The sequence below is a fragment of the Protopterus annectens genome, chromosome 1.part1 (genome assembly GCF_019279795.1).
Source record: "Protopterus annectens isolate FY-2018-M chromosome 1.part1, PAN1.0, whole genome shotgun sequence".
Taxonomy (NCBI): domain Eukaryota; kingdom Metazoa; phylum Chordata; order Ceratodontiformes; family Protopteridae; genus Protopterus; species Protopterus annectens.
Window position 1 is genome coordinate 1,307,753,711 of NC_056726.1, and position 23,203 is coordinate 1,307,776,913.

Below are 23,203 nucleotides of genomic sequence, written 5' to 3' on the forward strand. Positions count from 1 at the left end.
TCTACACACGATATATCCATTCTTATGTCAGGAAAAGTCAGAGTGCTTCATTATAGGTCTGGCCCTAAATATTAGCTTATGCCTTTAGCGATCTAAATCAAATTCTTGTTACTATAGCATGGGGAATAGCTTTGGGTTGCAGCTGTGTAAGGACCATATTGTCACTGAATGCTTCTTCATTACCCTCCGCAGTAAACTTAAGACATAACTACAACTTAGGTCTGCAAAACGGCAAAAAGCCTATTGCACCTTTTTTGTGACATACCTTAAAGTATATAATAGTAAAATCACTCTGCAATTAAATGTTGAACTACAGCCACAGGAAGGAAAACTGTATGAATTTTACTTTTCCTTGCAGTTTCTCCTTATGATAAGAGAGGTATAATGTTTTTGTTATATTTAATCTTAACATTATAACTCTAAGGTTGGTAATGAAGACGCATCTTCATTTCTGTTACCATGGATGTACTTGATGAAATAGTAATTATTAGAAAATGCAATGAATTGCTGTCAAAACTGTGTTACTTCATAAAAAAAATGAATGTGGAATAATGAGTCAACAATTGAGTTGCACTGAGAAGAATTTACAAATACTGCTTAAGGTGTTTGAAGTGTTATAACAATTGCCTAAAGACAAATGTTAAATTTGTTCCACATCAGTAAAAGAGATCTGAGGAAGAGTAAGGAAGAGGGAAAAAAATAAAGGGGTGAGAGGGAAGATGAGGAAAAAAGGGGAAAGAGAAATGAAGAAGAGGAAACTGAAATACAAGGTTTTATATAAGTAGTCATAATTACTTAAATCTTCCAAATTAGAATTGGCTTGACAGTTTTCCCTATTCTTTGCAAGTCATGTAACTAATATTAGTCTAGTGAAGAGTGAAATACATTTAAGTAATTCTTAATTCATCAGCATGTTTAAACTTTTTATTACTATAAACTGTTTTAAATGTTAAATTATTAATTTTAATTATTATCCTAACTTATGCAAATAGTTTATTTCTCTGTCAAGTCAAATAGAAATGCTTAAATAGATAATTATTGTTTGAATACTTTTTTGATAAATATTCTCATACATATTCACTGTCAAGTTATAAAATTCTTGACTTGGTAAGAATACTTATGGTAATGAGAATGGGTTCTTTCTCAATCAAACAATGTTTTACCAGTAAAATTAAAATACACTTATTAAAATCAAAATCTTCTGTTAAATCAATATATTGCTGTTTTCTCATACAAATAAAATTACAGAATTTTCCATAGAATACATGTTCTGGAGCTTCAAGTCGGGTAAATTTGTTCAAGTCTTTGGAAAGATTAATCTGACTGGATATTATTATTTTGTCAGATTAGGAATGGATTTCATTCCATGTCAGTTAAAGGATTTACTGAAATTTAATTACTTTTTTAAAAACGTTTTTTTTTCCTTTTACAGGCCTTAATCTAAATTCAAAACACATCACTCAATGGGAATTGGTAATTTGTCAACAAAATATAACTTCTCCAAAAAGGGTTTATAAGACTTAAATACTGCAAACACTTGCTATTATATAATTTTATCACTTTTAACCTGTGAGTAAATAAGACGGATTTGACTTTTCTTTCTTTGAATGTTAATGGTTTAAACAACCCAAGGAAAAGGTTTAATGTACTAAAATATTTGAAATTAAATAAAGCACAAGTAGTTTTGTTTTTTTTTTTACAAGAAACTCATTTTAAAGCAAATGATAGCTTTATTTGGAATCCAGATGAATACTTAAAATTATCCAGTTCTTCATACACTAAAAAAACAACATTATGGAGAAAAAGTACCATCTCCCCCCAAATCATTTACAGTTATGAAGCTAGAGGGTCTTCTATCAGTTATAATAATAAAATTTAGTAACAGAATTTGGATATTAGTGAACGCCTATTGGTTTCCTAGAACTGGAGTTAAAAGAATAAAAAAGCATTTAGAACTTATCATTAAAAACATTAAGGGTAGTTTGATTCTAGGAGGAGACTTTAACTGTTTACCAAGTGATTCAGAAACTTCTAATAAAAGACATTTTGTATTACCTCTATAGGAAAATATCTTAAAAAATGGATCGATAATTTGCAGTTATGATTTATTTTATCTCAAAAATGATAATCCACTAGAATTTTCTCACTGTGACTTTAGGTATAAGACCCAGACTAGAACTGATAACATTTTTATATCTCAAGAGCTAAAAACAAAAATATCATACTTTACAATAACCCTGTGTCCTATATCTGATCACAATGCACTGGTTTTTAATCTTCAAATGGATTTTAAGAAACTGTCCTTCACTAAAAAATTTCCAGCTTATATTACTAAATTTAAAGCAGTTTAAACATTGGCTAGACTCAGAAATATTTTTTTTCTAGCCACTAACCTAACTAGTAAGGTAAATGTAGTAATCCTATGGGATTCCTTAAAAGCCAATCTATACGGCAAAATAAGAGTGGGAGTCTGAATTATCTAACATACAAAAACAAATTGTATTAATAAACAATGATCATACAAAAGTTTTATTGAATAAGAAAGAAGAAATTTAATCTTTAAATAAAAAATATGACATTTTAACTCACAAAACTAATTTAACCCTAGAAAAATTAAAATTAAACTCTTATTCTGTTTCTCCAAAATATGTGCGCAATCTAGCATTGAGAGTAAAAGGACACTCCATTGAACATAGTATTATAAGTGTAGCTCATGAAGGTAGGAATAAAAAAAGTTTCTGACATAAGCGATATTCTAGATGCCTTTAAATATCACTTTTCAGAACAATACAAAAACAAAGATCTTCAACAGAGTATTTCAGATCATGATCTACACTTTTCTAAATTAAAAAAACTTACCAGAGAACTTAATGTAATGCAAAAATGAATTTCCCTAAAGGAAATTAATGAAAAGATTAAAGAAAGCAAAAATAACAAATCACCAGGCATAGACAGTATTACTAATGAAATATATAAGCTTTTACCATCCTCAGCTATATCAGTTTTACATGAAACTTTAAATGAATCGTACTTAGAAGGCACAATTCCACCTTCATGGAGATATTCATTAATTACTCCTATACTAAAAGAAAATAAAGATTCTCACTTATGTAGTTCATATAGATCAATCTCTTTGATTAATAATGATTATAAAATTTTAATGTCCATTTTAGTTAATAGATTCAAGAAATCACTAACACATCTCATCACTGAAGATCAAACCAGATTTATTTATAATAGGCATACTCAACATAACATTCAAAGAATTCTGACCATCATAGACATATTAAATAGGGGTAATCAAGAAACCCTTATAATCACCCTTGACATTGAGAAGGTCTTTGACTCCCTGAACTGGAATTTTCTTTTTAAAATTCTTGAATCATACAAATTCCCTACCCAATTCATTAATTTTATAAAAAAATATTTGTAACTATAATTTAGCCTATGTAAAATTAGGACCATTTACATCTGAATCTATTGAAATTACTAGGGGTACCAAACAAGATTGTCCAATGTCTCCAGTCTTATTTGCAATAGTAATAGAATCTTTTTCCTTGGGAATTCATTCTAACCCCAAAATTAAAGGTTTTATATAATCAATTTGAATCTAAAATAATGTTATTTGCAGATGATATCTTACTTACTTTAATGAACTCAGAAGAATCTTTACAATAATTAGAATTACTAGTTAAAACATTCTATGATATCTCAGGGATTAAAATCAGTAATTTTAAATCCAATGAGATATTGTTAAATAAAAACAATGATAACACTAAATCTACTAAGAGTGGAATAGCTGGGAAACTGGTATAGTCTTTAAAATATTTTGGGATTTTCCTGTGTGATAAATATAGAATTAACTTTAAATACGAATTATAACAACATAGTGAACATAGTAAAACTCTTACAGAGAAGTGGAACAAATTACATTTAAATTTTGAAGATAGGTTACAGCTAATTAAAATGATTTTGTTACCAAAGTACATTGCTTTATCTATTCCTATTTTACCAAGTAAAAATATGTTAAGAGAAATAAATAGAATTCTTTTAAAATTCTTATGGTACCCAAGAAAAATAGAATAGCTATATCAAACCATATTAGACCATGGGAACTGGCAGGAATAAATTTTCCTGACTTAGAATTCTACATTAAAGCTTCTAATCTCAGAGCAATATTAAATTGGATTGATCCAAAATGTCTTCAGCATGGAAATCCCTACATGCAACCATTAGTCTAAATGAAAATAAATTAATAAAAAATTTACAGCGAAATGATCTGAGCAATACATTTTGGTATGCACCTTGTGTCAATCTACAATATAATGTTATTAAACTCACAAATCTAAATTATATAAATTATACTTACAATACTTTTAGATGTTTTGTTAACAATATTGATATTAAACTATGGTTACAACTACTATACCCCTTTAAAATTACAAAAAAAAACTTTTCAGTGCAGATATTCTTAGTAACTGGGAAGTGAAAATTACATGCTGGCATCATTGTATAATGAACTTAGTTACTCTTGATGCAAAAAATGTAATTGAAACGTTTAATTTATAAGAATCAGATTGGTTAACTCTTAACAGTATACTTCCATTTACTCAAGATCTATACAGAACAATAAAGAACTCTCCCTTTATGTCTGCACCTAAATTTATAATTCTTATATATGGAATGCTGCATGGAGAACTTAGGTGGAAAAATGTAATCTCAAAACTATTCCTAATCAGACATTTTGGGACTTTATTACCAGGGATTATACATTATCCTTAACCTCTGAAAATATAACTAATCTCCTACACTACATTAAATTAACTTCTAATTTACAAGTATGGAGAATATTTTCCTGGAAATTTTTGCATAGAGCATTCTACACTCCTAATAGAATTGCTAAATTTAATCTTTCTAAGGAGGTAACGTGTTGGAGATGCTCTCTAAAATGTAAGGCTGATTAATCTAATATCTTTTATAAATGTTCTCTCATAAAATATTTTGGGAAGACATTGGAAATTTCCTTCAAGCTATCTTTAATGATTCATTTATATTATCAGAATCTTTATTATTTTGAATATAAATGATTCTGTTACACTGAATAACAAAAATAAATATCTTCTTTGGACAATTTTGGCAGTAGCCAAAAAATGCATCACAAGAAGATGGATGTCACCCTCCATTCCAACTGTTGAAGACTTCATGACTGTACTGGATGAAGTAGCATCAATGGAAATAAAGTAAAAGAACTATGAATTTTTCCTAGAAAATGGACTAATAATCCTTGGAAGAAGGTTTTATCCATTATTAGGACAACGAATCCAGATACGACTCCATCTAATTAATCAGTCTAGAAGCAAGAACTATTGAATATTGTATAACCATTTTATTTGTTTATATTATTTGCTATTCCCATCTTTTCTGTTTGAGGCCTCTGTAAATTTTGTACATAGTTTATGATTATTTGTCATTTAAATTGTAAATTATTCTGTTTTCTAAATTGTTATTGGAAAATCAAATAAAACATTTGAGTAAAAAAAAAAAAAAAAAAACAAATATCAACCTGTTTCATCAACTCACCAAATGGAACAAGCTTTACAATGTTTCTTGCAGTGGGGTAAGTTGGCGTCTTGTACTGTTTTAGTGTTTGACAAGAGTGCGTGTCAGTCATTTGTGATTCGTAAGTCATGTCAAAATCCTGTCATTTAATATTAGAAAGTACTAACTATATATATATATATATATATATATATATATATATATATATATATATATATAGTATTTTGCCAAGTTGTATGCTCACATATGCTAAGAACATTTACAGAGTCTGTTTTTATTGGCTTCATTAGACCTCTGTTTATTCTGCAAAATCTTACATTTATAAAACCTTGACTGCACCCCAGAGGACCTGTCGTCAGTTAGCAGCATAGACACTGGAAGTGCTGGGTGGGGGAGCAGAGGCGAACTCTAGCTCACCATCCTGGGGAGAAGTAGGCATCTTGGCTGACTGTACTGGGAATATCTGCAAGAATGTGAGTGCATCACTAGCAGTATGAAGAGTCCTGCTGACCCTAATTGTCAGTGGTGCATTGATTGAGAGGTTTTGCATGCAAGGATTTTCTGATGACGTCTTGAGGTTAGTATAGTGGAGCTCGTAGGCTGCTGAATGAGTTGGGATAGAATAGTCTGCAGGATTTGCATACTTTCTCATTCCCTATATCCAGTTCTCACTGCCACTGGGGAACAAATGAGGCAGAAAGGCTCCCACCCTGATGGAGGAACAAATGGTTTGTGTGCCGGTAGGGGAGAGATTGTGCCAATCCTAAGAATTCAAAAATTAAAAAAAAAAAAAAAAAAAAAATCTTACTCCTAGAGTTTCCAGTGCTTGCTTAGTGGCATTCATTCTGTATTCCTTTGTTATTGAGATTAGGTTCTGTTGAGCTACTGTTACTGCTACTTGCCAGATATTATTTTCAGGAGGGTGAGATGATGATGAGGAGGAGGAGGTATATGCACACTCCTAATGCTGAGGCACCTCAGCTACTACTACTTATGGCCTTCATTCAAGGCAAGCTACCCACAATCTATTGCCAGCTATTTGCTTTGATGTTCTGTGAGACTCCCCTGCTTTTTTATGCGTCTTCTTTCACATAGATAGAGGATATAATTGGTTATAATGGTGATAGGATTGGCCCTTTTGTGCTCAACTCTGAGCTAATTTGTTCACCTTTGGCTGCATATGCATTGACGTAACAGTAGTTGCATGCATTTCTGCGCACAAGTCCTCTGTATGTATTAGAATTCAGCCTTCATCAGTTTGTTGACTTTTGATACCCCCCCCCCCATTTAATCCTGCACAAACCATGTGTACTCTTGAGTAACAACAACACAGTGTGACCGATTCTGAATTTGCAAGTCATGCCATGCTAGGATCTGTATGTTTTCTTTCAGGTCATTGTATTTTGTGTAGTGTATTAATTTTCTCATTTGCATGGTGTAATAATGAACTAGAAAGTTCTTTGTACCCATCATTTCTTTGGTTACTTTTACCTTTATTTCTTTTCAATGATAGTGGAGCAATGATTATACTTCAGAATGTACATTTCTTTATTATAGCTATTTGACTTTTCACAGGTATAGGTAGAGATTCTTCCTGTTTACCTTTATGGTAGAACTTTTATAAATTGCTGTGTAAAATGCTCCCAATAATATGGACAGTTGGAACATGTTGCAGATCATCGGTGATTTGATTTGTTGTTTTGTCTGTGTTGAAATGCTCAAACTGTTTTCCTTTCCTTTTCCAGTGCAGATTCCAGACTATTGGAGGAGGCAACCATCTCCATCTGCAAAGCACTAAGTATGCCATATACTATCTACTTCAAGGTGTTTTTTTTTGGGGGGGGGGGTGGCATTTCCATTACTTGATCATTTAAAATGACAGCTAATGTTTTCTAGCCATCTGTATCAGTTGCTGAAAATCTCGACATACAGGATTATGCATTAGATTGCTTATTCTTGCATTTTCTGTGAAGCTATGATATATGTTAATTGTGTTTTTTGTTTTCTGACTTTATCTTGAGTTCTGGTCTTGTGTTTTTAATGCCCACCCATCCTTTTCAGCCTCTTCTGCATACCACTTTTGTGTCGAGGCTATATACGATACCACTGACTATCTTGGAAAGGTTTACTTTTTGCATTTTTACCTGCCTTACCTTTGTGATGCCTTTAGCATGGATGGAGGCTGTGTTTTGCTTGTTAATATGTGCAACTTCCCAATTGTTTAGAGCAGATTTCGTACCCTCAAATATTACCATTTTGCTAGAGGCTACCATTTTGACTGTGTAACATAGTCTCTGTGCTTTCTACATTTCCTTGTAAAAGTATTTGTATGATTAAATAGTGAAGGTAAACTATCAAATGGTGCATCACTGATAATAGTAGATTTAGTTTCGCAGGCTTTCTGTGGTGGGTAATGTCTGGGATTTCTACTACTGATAATCCCCAGCTTGGCATCTTTCAGAATGTTTTCTAATTCTTGCACTAAGGAACCTACTTGCCTCAGGCTAACAAATGTGCCATACACTGGGTAAACAGAATGATTACAGCCTCTGTTATACCCATTTATTTTCTGCTATTTGCACAGTTCTTGTTTTATTCCTAACATTTCCATCACAAAGTTGTAATAGTTAATGCTTAAAGTGTCAGATTTTAAGTGCTGTTGTGGTCATCAGATCACTAGCCAAGGCCAGCACTAGCAGTCTTTATATTGCCTGGGAAAGTTGTACAGTGGAAAGCATTGTTGCACACCAGTGCTATAGCCCAACCACCCTTTAGGAGATGAAGAGAAAAGCTTGAAAGCTACATCAACTCTATGATGATAGTAGTTAGTGGTGGGGTGTCCACAGTTTGAACTGGTAGGAAGGTTCATTGTGCAGTCCCTTATCACTGCCAAACCAACTGAAGTAGGTTAGGGAATTGAAGGCAACACATGGGCATAACCTCTGCCCACAAAATATTTTTATGAATTAGTCTTGTGATCTGAATAGTATGGGTCTGTCCTCTGCAACTTGCAGGACTAAAGCCACAGGCATTACTTTAGCTAGGCAATCCAGATTTTCCCATACTACTTAATACCTTCTTCTGCCCCATAATGCAGCACACTATTCTGTTTCCAGGTCTTTGTTACTGCACAAAGTGCTTGTGCTCTGGTACCATCCAACTTGTCCCAGGCTGCTCTTAAGATATATGTATATTGAACAGTCGTGACTTATTTTGTCTTTGCGTTTGCAGTGTTTACTGAAATTTCTATCAGCTGATTACAGATTTCCTTTACTTTTCTTGTCAGAGTTGCCATTAGAGCTGGGCCATTCTTAATGCTTCCTGCATTACTGTCTGATATATTTTTCCTTCTGTAGCCTTTCCCCTTTTAAGACTTGTTATAAATAACAAAATAAATACATACATAAACAGAATTTGAATAATTTTCCTTTTTATTATTACTGTGATTTTTACTGTTTACATTAATGACGTCTGCTAGTGAAGTTATGTTACTGTTTTGAGAGTGTTATTTTTACAGTGGAAAGTGTTCTGTTAATATTTTTGGGATAGCTCCAGTTTTCGACAGTTGAACAACTGTGTTGCATTAGTGAATATTTTTGCTCTTATCACAGAAAAGGAAATGAGAGTAGTAGTAATAACTGTCCAAGCATTCCAGGACTTCTGTCAGTGGGAGTTACAAACGTTAAGATGGACAGCATGACAGTTGTGTGGTACATTAACAAGCAAGGGGAACCCAGTCATACTACTTATACCAGGAAGCAGCAAGAGACAAGGAATTTTTGTGATCAGTGTTTGTTTGGAGTCTAATTTCTTGGCAGAAGTTCACATCAGGTGCAAGCTGCTATGTTGGCAGTGATACCTCAGATGTTCTTCGTGTTTCACTGTTGCAATCATCACATTTGGGTTATCTGCTTGCAGATAGCCGTCAGTCGGCCTGATTATCAAAGTCTTGGGCCCTCGTCGGTTGCTGTCTCATCTTCCATGATGTCAGGTCGTCAGGGGTATAAAGCATGCAGCCGACGCCATTACATCAGTCTTTCTTGCCGTGCAGTGCTCAAAGCAGAAGCAGTTCGCAAGTGCAGGTCGGCCGACTCCTGAAATTTTCATTTTCGAGTTTCAGATCCGAAGTCTTCAACTAAGCGAAGTACCCTGTTGGAGAACCTTTTTCTTGCTCTAAATCGATGTCAGTAAAAGTTAACAATTGTATTTCTTGTGGAAAGCAAATACCTCATAAAGATTTTCATTTATACTGCATTCCTTGCCTAGGCCCAGACCACGACGTACCTCACTGTCAGTTTTATGCCTTATTCAAACCTCGTACTATTCGTCGTCGATTCATTTTCGCATCTATTATTTTGGTACTTGGTTCAGTTATCCAGAAATGGCTTTGGTAAGCCACCTGACTACTGACATTCTGAAAAAACGCAAAGATAAAGACAGACAGACCGCATAGGTCCATAGCTGCCGACGACGCTTCTCCTAAGCTTGTTGCCAGTTCACCAGTACTCAGTGAGACGCTGTCGCAGCTCCTGATACCCATTAGTTCAGATTTGCAGGCCTCTACTGAGACCCATTGGGAGTCAGGTATGACGCGAGATGCTTCTTAGACTGTGGAACCTGCAGATGTCTCTACCTTGGATGGGTCCAGAGCCGCTGTGCAGGCACCGGCTTCTGAGGGTGTATTCAGGCCTACTGACTTGCATATTAAACCGACACCATCTTCTTCTTCAAGGCCTAAAACTCTATCCATGGCCAGAAAACCGACGCCCAGACTGCGTGGTCAGGCCCCTATGCCTAAAAAACAAATGATGGGGTAAGAAGGTATACACTTCTGTAACGTCAGCCATTAGGGCCTTAAACTGCCAGTTTCATATGTTGAAGTATCTGCAGCATATTATTGGATTGCTTAAACAGAAAATTATGTTGATGCCTGACTGTGCTGAAAATAAAGAATTACAGGATTTCATGCATTCTGCTGAACAAGTGGGCAAACATACTTTGCAATGTGGTTTTGATTCATTAGAGACCTCTTGCAGGGCTGCTGTCACTGTACTTATAAGGCATGCTTGGCTAAATTAAAGCTAAATTACTGGGTGCTCCCTTAAACCAAGACCCGCCTGTTTGGCAACAAAGCAGAAGTAGTACTTAAAAGATGTAGGAAAAAGCTAAATCTATGCAAACTGTTAAAGATGTCCTGCAAGTATAGCCTCCCAGATTTAGTAGGCATTGGCCTTCTAAGAATTGGTCCTTTCTGGCCTCTTCCAGGCCTTCAGTCCAAACCCAGAACCAGCAGAACACCTAGGCTCCAGCCCCAGGGTGCTCACAGAACTAAGCAGTGGGGGCTCCCACTTCCAAAGCAGGGAGTAGTAAGACTCCCCCTTATGGTAAATTGTCTCAATGACTTAATTTTAAACCTTCCAAGCCCTGCTCAGCTGGCTGTTTCTTTATGGGGAAAGATCGCCCTGCATGCAAAAATTGGGAACTCATTACCCAGGACAAATGGGTTCTAAATATAGTTTCCCAAGGATACAGATTCCGCTTCTACTCCTTACCAACCTCAAACCTAACCCTAATCAGTGGGCAGAGGCTCAAAAGCAGGTTCTCTCTCTTTTAAGCATCAGGGCTATTCAACCTGTCCCACAAGAAGAATGGGGTCAAGGTTTTTACTCAAGACTTTTACTGGTACCCAGGAAAGACAATTCCAGGTGTCCTATCTTGGACCTGTCTATTCTGAACACATTTTTGTAATCCCAAAATTCAGGATGCTGACTTTTCCATCAGCTGCTTTCCATGCTAGGCAAACATGCCTGGTGGGCAACACTTGGTTTAAAGGAAGCCTACCTGCACATCCCAATAAGGGAATCTTGCAGAAGATACCTACGCTTCAGAGCAGACTACATGCACTATCAGTTCTCTGCACTGCCCTTTGGCTTATCTAATGCACCCAGGGTATTCACAAAGTGCCTAGCTCCAATCATTGCATTTTGCAGGCAAAGAAATATTTAAGTATACCCATACCTGGACGATTGCCTAATTCAGGCGGAAAGCCAGGACATACTATTAAATTATCTGGCATTTATAAAGAAATTGCTAATTTCTCTGGGGTATACCATAAACGAAAATAAATCAAGTCTTGTACCCTGCCAACAAATTGTATTCCTGGGAGCAAGCTTGAATACAACTTCCCAGATGGCCTACCTCATGCCACAGAAACAAGTTCATTTGACAGCCTACTTCAATCTACTGGCCACAAAGACCCAGCAATCTGCAAGGAAAATACTGCAAGCACTGGGGTTCATGGCCTCTTGCATTCTACTAATTCCATATGCAAGACTGCATATGAGGAAACTACAATGGTATCTAAAAAGCCTATGGTGTCAACATTCTCAGGATCTAGAATCAATGATTCCTATCATACTTTGTCTAAAGATATAATTCCTTTGGTGGGCAGAGGCCTGCCACCAAAACAAGGGACTGCCATTCACTCTACCCCCTTGCCGCCCAAACCCTAACAACAGACACATCGGACTGTGTATGGGGGGGGGGGGCTCACTTGGCAGGGCAGTGCATTCAGGGCAAATGGAACCCAAGTCAAATGCACCTGCATATCAATCAAAAAAATGTTAGCTGTACAGAATGCTCTGACAGCCTTTAAGGACCACATTCTTCCCGGACAATTATTGGTAAGATGGACAACACCACTGTTATGTGGTACATAAACAAGCAGGTGGGAACCCACTCATACCCTCTCTGCAGACTAGCCATGGCTCCGTGGAACACAGCCTTAAGCTACCAAGTGCACCTACAGGCTCAAGTCCTGCTAGGAAAGCTAAATACACTGGCAGATGACCTAACCAGAAATCTCTTGGACCCACACTAGTGGAAGCAGGAATCAAAGATATTCAGCATGTTGAGAAACAAATGGGGGAACCCAGAGTTAGACCTATTTGGCTCCCCTCAGAACTACCAATTGGACAAATTCTGCACAAGGACTCAAGCTTGGAAAGTGGATGTCCTGTCCTTCATCTGGAAAAACCTATCAGTGTATGCCTTTCCCCCTCTGCCTCTCCTCGCCAAAGCGCCACTAAAGATCAACAGGACAAATCAAGGACAATTGTTTTTTTTTTTCAAGTAATTTTATTCAAAAAGATTTTTTAAAATAACAATTAATAAATTTTGCAGATCAAATAAGAAAAATTGGATGAACTCCTCCTCTTCACCCCCACCACTCGTACCTCCTCATTACACTTCACCATCCTGCCAAACGACAACACAGTCATCTCTCCTGACTCAACAACTAAACTGCTAGGCATAACCATTGATAACAATCTCTCTTTTGATCAACACATCAACAACACCATCAAATCAGTCAACAGAAAGATTGGATCCTTATACCTTATTAAGCCATTTCTCACCCCATCTGCTAGAGCTACTATTGCCCACTCCCATCTTATATCCACTCTCTTTTATGCCTCTCCTATCTTCACTAACCTCAAGAAAACTAACCTAAACAAACTTGAAACTTGCTACAATAACATTGCCCGCTTCGCCACTGGTAACACTTTCAGAACCCATCACTGCCTTAATTTGAAACTTCTAGGGTGGCTAGAACTAAAAAATCATCTTATAATCTCACAACTTACTATTGCTCACAAAATTCTTTACCAACCCGATAACACCCCTATTTTATCTCAACTCTTACTCCCTTATAACAATCTTACCTCCCTTCGCTCCTCTTCTAAACTGTTGACCAAACCCATAAAAGCTCACAACTTAACTGGCGACTCTCTATTCACTAATACTGTAGGCCGAGTATGGAATTTGCTACCTACTGAAATAACTCTAATCACATCCCTACCTCTCTTCAAACAACAAATCAAACTGTACTTCCAAAACCACTGGCTTTGCTCTTGTCATACACCTGACTGACTTCTCTCCCCCCCTCTCCTGACCTTCTACCCTATCCTGTGCTGAACACCTAGCTATTGCCTATCTTTTCTCTTGTATTCCTTCTGTACTCTGACCCATTTCTCTTACCTCTCCCATAGCCTCTTGTTTTTCTTGTTTCATTTCTTCTCTCATTTCTTGACTACTGTCTCTTCCCTCTCTCTTTACTTTACACTTTTTTTTCCTTCTTCTCTATCCACTTGTACCTTTTTCTTATTACAGTAGGAGCCTTATGGCATAGCCTGTTTAAATTAAGTTAGAAGCTTTGAAACTGACTTAACTCTAGACATGACCTCTTTGGTGGTGTGCATTAATTTTGTTAATTTTATCTCAAAGTCTTATTTTATATTACTACTTTTTTTTTCTTATTTTTATTAATGTGTTTATTAACAATATCACTCATTGTTTATGTTTTTATGTGGAGCATTTCTCCCCGGGCCTCTACTGAAAATGGAAATATATCCAGCTAGACTAGCCCGGTCAACAAATGTAAAATAAATTAATAAATAAAAACTATTTACAGAATGTACAATGGCCTCAAGTCAAATGAAGACAAAAGGACTACAATCATAGTTACACAGACAAATAATATACATTTTTAAACAAAGATTAAAACAAACAATTAAAAGTTGACTTCTTGCTTTCTCTCTTCTTATGAAGGTAAAGTTATGAACATTTTAAAAGTCTCAGTTAGGGAGAGAACTTTCTCCCAAGGATTATTGATCCATTTCCTAGGAAAGATTCTCATTTCCTTGACTTTTTCCAACAGTACTACCTCTTTCAACAGAGTTAGAAAATCATCAATTGATGGGATGATAGGGGAGTTCCATTTCCTTGTGATACATTTTTTTGAAACTGCCATTGTAGTCCAAAGTAGATAAAGCTATTTTCTTGTCGTAATATAGGTTTCATTTATATTCAGGAGAATTAAAGACTTTGAGAGAATCCGTGAAAATGGCTTGCAAAAATTCACCAATATCCTCCCAGAATTTCTTTATATGTGAACACTCATTCATAATATGGGACCAATCTGCTTTACATTTTAAAGAACATCTCCAGCATAGTATATCATTAGAATTGTTAAATCTAGCTATTTTGTTAGAAGTACAAAAGGCTTTATGTAGAAACTTCCATGCAAAGATTTTCCAACTTTGTATATTTGAAGTTAACTTAATGTAATATATCTACTTTGGTCTCATTTAGTAACAATAGTGGATAATCTTTAGTGATAAAATTCCAGAATTTCTGGTTAGATTTTATTTTATAATTAATGATAATTTTATACAACTTTAAGGTTAAAATTATCCAGTTAAAGTCTGTATATATTACGTCATATAAACAGAATATAAATTTAGGCATGGATTTAAATGAAGAGTGGTCTTTTCTACATAGATCTTGTGCATAAGGTATTAGGCTATTAAGAGCTAAGCAGTCACTGTTTGATAGATTAAATGTGTTGATTATCTGATTTATATCCATAATTGTCAGATTTTCCATACATTGGTACCAACATGTGAAATTGTTTCCTCTCCATGAGTTAAGAGTATTTATGGGAATGTTATTGAAAAAGTTTTTTGTAATTTTAAAGGGAATTAATAACTGAAGCCATAATTTAATATCAGTATTATTGTTTACAAAGCTCCAGAAAGTGTTGTACATGTAATTTATATAATTTAGATTAGTAGGTTTGGAGGAATTGTATTGCAGGTTAATACAAATAATATGCCAGAGTTTACTGTTCTGTTCACTCAGCTGTATATTTTTTGCAAATTTACTTTCTTCTTGGAAAATAACAGTATGTAATGTTTTCCATGCGGAAGAAAATTTTGGATCTATCCAATTTATCACTGTTTTGAAAATGGATGCTTTAATATAAGATTCTAAATCTGGGAAATGTATGCCTCCCATTTCCCAAGGCCTAATGTGATTTAGAAGAGCTATCCTGTTTTTTTGGGGTGCCAAAGGAAGTTTATAAAAATTATATTTAATTATTTTAAAACGTTTTTACTAGGGATTATAGGAATAGCTAGCTTAATTTAGTTTATATTTGGGAGAAGGACCATCTTTATTAGCTGCAATCTATCTTCAAATGTAAGTACAATTTATTCCATTTTCCTATTAGAAATTTAAGGGTATTCAGGATATTATTGTAATTTGCAGATAGAGTTAATTGTAAGTTTTCACATAAAACAATCCCTAAATAATTTAGAGAGGAAACCTGTTTTCCAGTTATTTGATTTGTGTTAGTATTAGAGTTAGTTTTATTATTTAACAGTATATGATTTGATTTAGAAGCATTAATTTTTAAACCAGAGATGTGATGAAATTTTTCAGTTAATGAATTTAATTCACATAGTGACTCATCTGAGTTTAATAAATGAAGTAGAATATTATCAGCAAAGAGCATTATTTTGGAGTTAAATTGATTAAAAGTTTCACTAACTTTAATTTTGGGGTTAAAACGAATTGCAGAGGAAAAAGGTTCAGTTGCTAATGCAAACAACACTGGTGACATGGGGCATCCTTGTTTGGTGCCTTTAGTAATTTTAATTGCTTCTGATGTGAATGGGCCGAATTTTACATATGCCAAATTGTCTTTGTATATGTTTTTTTATTAAAGTAATGAATTGTAGGGGGAAATCATAAATTTGTAGTATTTTGAAAAGGTAGCGCCAATCTAATGAATCAAATGCTTTTTCAGTATCTAATGTGACTATTAGGGCTTCAGTTCTGTCTCTGTTTGAAAGGTCTATAGTGGTTAGAATTCTTTGTATTTTATCATGAGTGTGTCTATTATGAATAAAACCCATTTGATCCTCACTAATGACTTGAGTTGGAGATTTTTTGATCCTATTGACCAGAATAGACATAGGAATTTTGTAGTCGTTATTAAGGAGTGAAATTGGTCTATGTGAACTACATGAGTTGGGATTTTTGTTTTCTTTTAAAATAGGTGTAATCAGTGAATATCTCCATGAAGGTGAAATAATGCCCTGAAAATATGATTCATTTAGTGCTGTCTGTAGTATTGTTATAACAGATGTTGGAACTAATTTATAGATTTCTATAACAATTCCATCTATACCTGGGGCTTTGTTATTTTTACTTTCTTTAATTTTTTTCCTCAATTTCCTTGAGGGTAATTTGTTTTTCAATGTTCTCACTTAAAGTCTCTGGAATTTTATTTAAATTTGTATAATCTAGACAAATGTTTATATTATTATGAGGAGAATCATTGATATTGTAATGTTTTGTAAAATGTAATTTAAAGGCTTCTAATATGTCACTTTTATATCTGATACATTTTTCTTGTTTTCCCCTTCATGAATTATATTTGTAATATTGTTTCCATTGGAATGTCTTTTAATCTCATTGTCAGGTTATGCATATATTTGGGGAGACAGAGTAAGAATTTAATTTTAAATTTTCCAAAGCCATATTGGTTTTATGCATTAAGATATCATTGTATTTTTTATTTAATTCCCCAATTTATTTTTTTTTCCAGCTGAATCCTCCACATCCTTTAGGTTAGTTTTTATAATTTGTGTTTGGATATTAACTAGTTCTGATTCCCATTCCTTTGCTTTATTGTTACACCAGGACATAATTTTACCATAAATATATACCTTTAGTGAATCCCATAAAATAACTGTTTATGTCACCAGTATTATTTGCATCCAAAAATATTTTATTTCCAAACCTAACCAAGGCTTAAACTCTCTTAATTTAGTGAAGTATGCTGAAATTCTTTTGGTAAGTGTCAGTCTTTTAAAATCCATTTGAAGTTTAAGGATAAGTGAGTTATGGTCAGATGGGGGCAGGGGATTATAGAAGAGTGTGATATTTTCATTTTTAAATCTTGGGATACATATATTAATTCTTGTTTGGGTATTGAATCTGTAATCACTATGAGAAAATAGTAATGAATTTCATTTTTAAAACTGAGTCTATTAACTGCAAATTATCTATCCATGTTTTAAAAGTTCTCCCTGAAGATATAATACGGAAAGGTCTTTGATTTGTAGTTTCCTGACTAATATACAATTAAAATCCCCTCCCACTATTAAGTTGCCTTTTGAAGTCTTATTAGTAAGTTGTGCTTTTTAATTGTTCCTACTCCTATACCTGGAAACCAATATAGGTTCACCAAAGTCCAAATTCTATTACTATATCTTATTACTATTGAAAGAAGACCATCCTTGTCTTCATAATTATATAGTATTTGAGGACTGGTGACATTTGTCTTCCACAATATTAATACTCCTCTGTTTTTTTTTTTTTTTTTACTGTATGATGAGTTAGAGAGCTTTAGGAAATCATTTGGATTCCAAGTGAAGTTATCATTAGCTTTAAAGAGAGTTTCCTGTAATAATACCACTTGTGCTTTATTTACTTTTAGGTATTTAAGTAAGCTGGATCTTTTCCTTTGGTTATTTAAACCATTCACATTATATGAGAGTAGTACTAAATCCATCTAGTTAATTTATTATTGAAGAGTTTTTGATTGAAAATAATGACAAGATATTTTGCTGTTTTTTTTTTTGCTGTGTACCTTCCATACCTTTATTAATTCTAATGAAATAATTCTTTATTCCTTTTGATTTGTATAATTTAGAATCTAGAGGAGGCCAAAAAGGAAAACAAACAAGTGTACAGTAGTTAATCTTAAACGTGTGTATAAACAGATACTTAGAATTATCTTTTAACAAACATGGAATGAATACCATTCCCAGTCTGAGAGAACTAAAATGTTCAGTCAGATTAACCCTCATTGCTAAAAATGAACCAAACATTAATAAGAAGTTAGAGACTCCATTATATGTTATTCTGGAGGTTGCAATTAAATCACTCCAAGCTCATACATTGACCAATAACACATTTGAGTGTGTGCTTGTTATAAAATACACTTAATATAGAGATCAGACATTACATTTTTGTCACAAGTTACATTGTGTGTAATAAATCAGGTATGCAATTCTATTTAGATCAAGTATTTATATAATATAGGTAAAATATCCCAAAAGATATTTGATTATCCAATTTCCTTTCTTCATTCATGAATTTCTGTATAATGAGCAATTCATTCAGAAGCTGCCTTATATAATATACTATGGTCAGTGTTGTGAGATATGCTTATTATAGTATCAGCAATAAATCTAGTGAATCATACCAATTTCTATGATATACCTTCACTTTAATGAATTAGTTTAAATACTCTAACTATGGTATTCTTCATATATATAACTTCAGTACATAACAAATGCTGCTCAGAACAGTGATATACAAAGAGATTACACATAAAAGAGCTAGTAATACTATCTAAGACAACATCACTATAATTAAGTATTGACAATAAGTGCAGATTCAATGATACCAATCTTAAAGGGTAGATAAGATATTAATTCTGTAAGGGTCCTAGTAATGATAACTTTACAACCTAATCCATTTTCAGCAGGACAATTCCCTTTAGAGTGCAGTCTTATGGGTTAGAATGATTGTCTGGATTTAGTAACATTTTACTGACTGCTCATTGTTTGCACTCTAACTCTAACATATCAAAACTAAGGTTTAATATTACAGGTATAAAGTTTCTTGTAGCACATGTAAAGATCAAGTATCAGCTAAAACCTCATTTCTTTTTCTCATCTAGTCATATGGTTATTTTTCAATTTTTAATATATCTTCCTGTAATACGTTACTAAATATGATAACATACAGGCATCTTAATGTCTTGTTCTTATCTATTTATTAACTAAGATATGCATATTCAAGAGAAACTTTGAGGTATCAAAAAATGGGTCTAATGTTGAAAGTTTCAACTTCATTTTCTATGATAAAATGTTTCCAGATGTATTTATCTTGTCCATTCTATTTCTTGTTTAAATAAATTTCCTAATTAATTAATTGTCCATAATGAACAGCAGTTAGTATGATATCAACTAGTAAGCTAAACGCATATCTTACATATAACATTTTTCTTGCTATCTATTCCTTCAAACAACCTATGTTTAGTTAGTTAAATTATTTAAAAGAAGTAGTCCCTTTAAGGCCATAAAGAAGTGTGTTATGCCTATATATTATCGTCGTATACTTTCATACCGTTGCTTTGGACTATTACTGTAACTGTGTAGAAACACATCCCCATGCTACTAAGATATTTCTTCAACACTGTGATTATTTTATAAAGTGAGTTTTGTGAAACTTCTTGACTAACTTATTTCTCATTCTTTGTATGGACTGTATAACCTCTTTAGTCAATTATTTCGATACTGAATACTGTTCACCTCAGCGTGTACACTGTATTATCTCTGTGCATGACATGTATTTATGACTTTTGTGTTGTCTGGGCTGGAATGAAAATGGTCCAACTGAATGAATGCCAGAAAACACATTTAAATAAATAAATAACTTAGATGTGTACAAACATAATCGGAAAGTTAGGATATTATTTAAAAGGAGTACTGTCCCTTTAAGGCCATAAGAAAGTGTGTTATACCTATATATTAGCGTCCTATACTTTGTGTCAACAACAGTGCACATAAGAAGTTAATTCAGGATTTCCACAGTGTTCTCTCGCTGAATACAACACCACCCAGCATGTAAACAGTAAGACAGTCTAGTCTACACAGCATGTTATATTCTAGAATTTCTCAATGCATTTACAAACACGGAGGGTAAGTATTTAAATAAAACATCTTGATGGGTTTGAAATACTTTCATATGTGTTTAGACTAACTAGGAAACTGTAAAGGCTTGAATGAAACAATTTGGTTTTAAAATGTTGTGGTTTAACGTTTAAGGACATGTACGAGTATTCTACATTCACATTAGTGCGCAGACCACACTGGTAAGCTTGCGAAGTGAGCCATGAAGATTTTCCTGTATGTCTTGTGTATCGGAAGGGCTTCTGTTACTCTTTTTGAGAAAGAAAAAAAAATTTAACTGAAACTCATGACAGTAGTTGTTGCACTAACTTTTCACAAGTTTATGCATTGTTTAAATTGAAACTAAATCACGATACAATTCTAATGACTCAACCGAGTCAAAAACACATTTAAAACTTGCATATTACATTAGTGATCATTGTTTACTGGATTCACATTAACTTATGCATAGGTTCATAGATTAGTACTAAGCTAACTGCCCTTGCGAGCCATTTTAAGCCTTGCCAATTATCCCTTGTGAGACTCAAACCCTGCACTTTGTGTTTGTAAGGCAAACACCTTAACCATTAGGCCACCCTCCCAACATTTAGTCAGTATTATATTACAAAGTACAGTGTATAGTGACTATTTATTACTCCACACATTGTTTTTTTTTTCTTTTTCTCTTTTTTTTTTCTTCCTTCCCCTTTTTCTTTTTCTCTTTTTTTTTTTCTTCCTTCCCCTTTTACCCTTCAGTCACAAAGTGTAAAATAATTGAATCAAATAAACTGTTGTTATTAAACTGCTGTATGTAAGTTAACCATTAAATCTGAAGTATGTAAGTGGAATATTAATATTATTAAGATACAATTTATAAAATGCTTGAAAGAATGAATAGACAATACCTATAGTTTTTTTGTTTTGGTTGATTCTTTTAGAGAATCAGTAGAAGGAATAATTTTTGAGTCAGTTCTTCGATTTTTTTTTTTTCTTTACATGAATCCAATTATTTTTCTCAGGGGATCTTTTCAGTGATGTAGTTAAAGACCAGTCCATTTCCTCTGGAACTGTGACCAAATTGTTGTTTTTGATAAATGTTATTGCTTCCTCAGTGTCATTAAATGTCCTTATTTCATTTGCAGTAAAGATCCTTATTTTGCAGGGTATGCTAGTTGTGCTTTTATTTTATTTTGCTTGACTAACTTTACTAGTGGCCAGGCTTTCTTTCTCATTTCTAAAACTCTGGAGGAAAAGTCATTGTCAAATATAATTAGATTTTGCTTGTACTTCAGTGGGGACTTTCTCCAAGCACATTTAAGAACAAGCTCTTTGCTTAGGTAAGAGAGAAATTTAACCACGACTGACCTGGGTGTGGATGTTGATGATGAAGGGATGGGTTTCCCAATGGCTCTGTGAGCTCTTTCTGTGCCATATGAGAATCCTTCTTTCAGATCTAGGATGTCTGGTAACCATGAATTAAGGAAAGAGATGATATCCTCACCTTCAGACTTTTCTGGTAAACCAAAGATTCTCACATTAGTCCTCCTTTCTCTATTTTCCATGTCATCTAACTTGTTAATAAGCCATTTATTCTGCTGCTGAAGAAAATCACCCTGGGTTTTCTCCTCTTTGAGCCTTCTGTCTATATCAGATAAGGTCTCTTCACTGCTTGATATTTTTGTTTGATGCTGCTGGAGTAGTTCTTTAAAGGTTTCGGTTTGAGTATGGCAACTTTCTCTCAAGTTTTCTAAGTTGTCTTTGAAACTGTCCATTTTGATAGATAATTCTTGTAGAGTTGAAGACATCAACTGAATCTCTTTCCTTAGAGTAGATTCTGCATGTGAATTCTTTGAGCCACTCATCTTCCCAGATCATTTTTAAACTCCAGATATTTCTGACAGGAATGTTTTGAAGAAGATATTCCAAAATTGGTATAATGGTAGTAAAAATGCTAAAGAACAATATTTAACTATTTTTCTTTAAAAAAAATATTTTCTTGTTGTTTAAAGTAGTTTTAAGGAACTCTAAAAAAAAAAAAAAAAAAAAAAGTGTTGCTTTCAGAGTGCCATCTAGGCTCCGCCCCAAAACCAAGGACAATTCTGATTGCACCAGACTGGCTACTCCAACACTGGTACCCCCTCTTGCGCAGTATGTCACTGCTGGCACCATGGCATCTGTCTCAGACCCCTGCTCTGCTGTCCCAGCAGGAGGACCAGATTCTGCACCCACAGCTTCAAACCCTGAACCTTGCAGCCTGGCTAATTACCTGACCTCTCCATTACCATCCCTCAGTAAGCAAGTGATGGATGTCATTCTGGAGGCAAGGAGGCCTAGTACAAGAAAACCCTATCCTGACAAATGGAAGAGATTTCGTTCCTGGAGCCAAATGCAGGGGATGGGCACAGCAGTACCCAATTTACCCCATATTCTTCAGTACTTAACTGAGATGCTTCACAAGGGCCTATACTTTTCTTCCATCAAAATTCATGCGTCAGCCATTTCAGCACATTACAACACAGAACCACCCCTCTTCTCTCATCCACTGCTGAAGCAATTCCTCGGAGGGGCCAAAAAATTAAGACCACCCAGGAGAGCCCCTAGTCCAGCCTGAAACCTTAACTTTGTATTGGAAAAGCTCACTCTTCCTCCCTTTGAGCCAGCTGCAAATGTGGAGTTGAAATTCCTTTCTTGGAAAACAGCCTTCCTTCTAGCCCTCACTTCAGCAAGAAGGGTGTCTGAATTACAGGCCCTCATGGCAGTGGAGCCTTTCATCATCTTTCATGCGGACAGTGTGTCCCTCAGGACCAGTCCCTCCTTTATGCCCAAGGTGGTATCCAGTGTGGCCCTTAATCAGTCCATTCATTTGCTAACCTTCTTTTCTAATCCACAGAACAAAGGGGAACGAATACTGTACTCTAATCCACAGAACAAAGGGGAATGAATGCTGTACTCCTTGGACAACTTAAATTTTACTTGGACAGGACTAAGCCTCTCAGGAAATCTGAACAGCTGCTAGTGGCATTTGCTGCAGGAGCAGAGGGGAGGGCCATTTC

At 34.4% G+C, this 23,203-nt stretch overlaps 1 protein-coding gene across 1 annotated transcript in view; it reads left to right on the forward strand.

Annotated features, from left to right (window-relative positions):
* Positions 1 to 23,203, forward strand: part of DYM (dymeclin) — a gene marked incomplete in the record, with an annotated part of 2,754,049 nt that overhangs the window by 284,582 nt on the left and 2,446,264 nt on the right. The window contains 1 exon segment of the mRNA XM_044081708.1: positions 7,305 to 7,357. Coding sequence (XP_043937643.1) covers positions 7,305 to 7,357 — 53 coding nt within the window.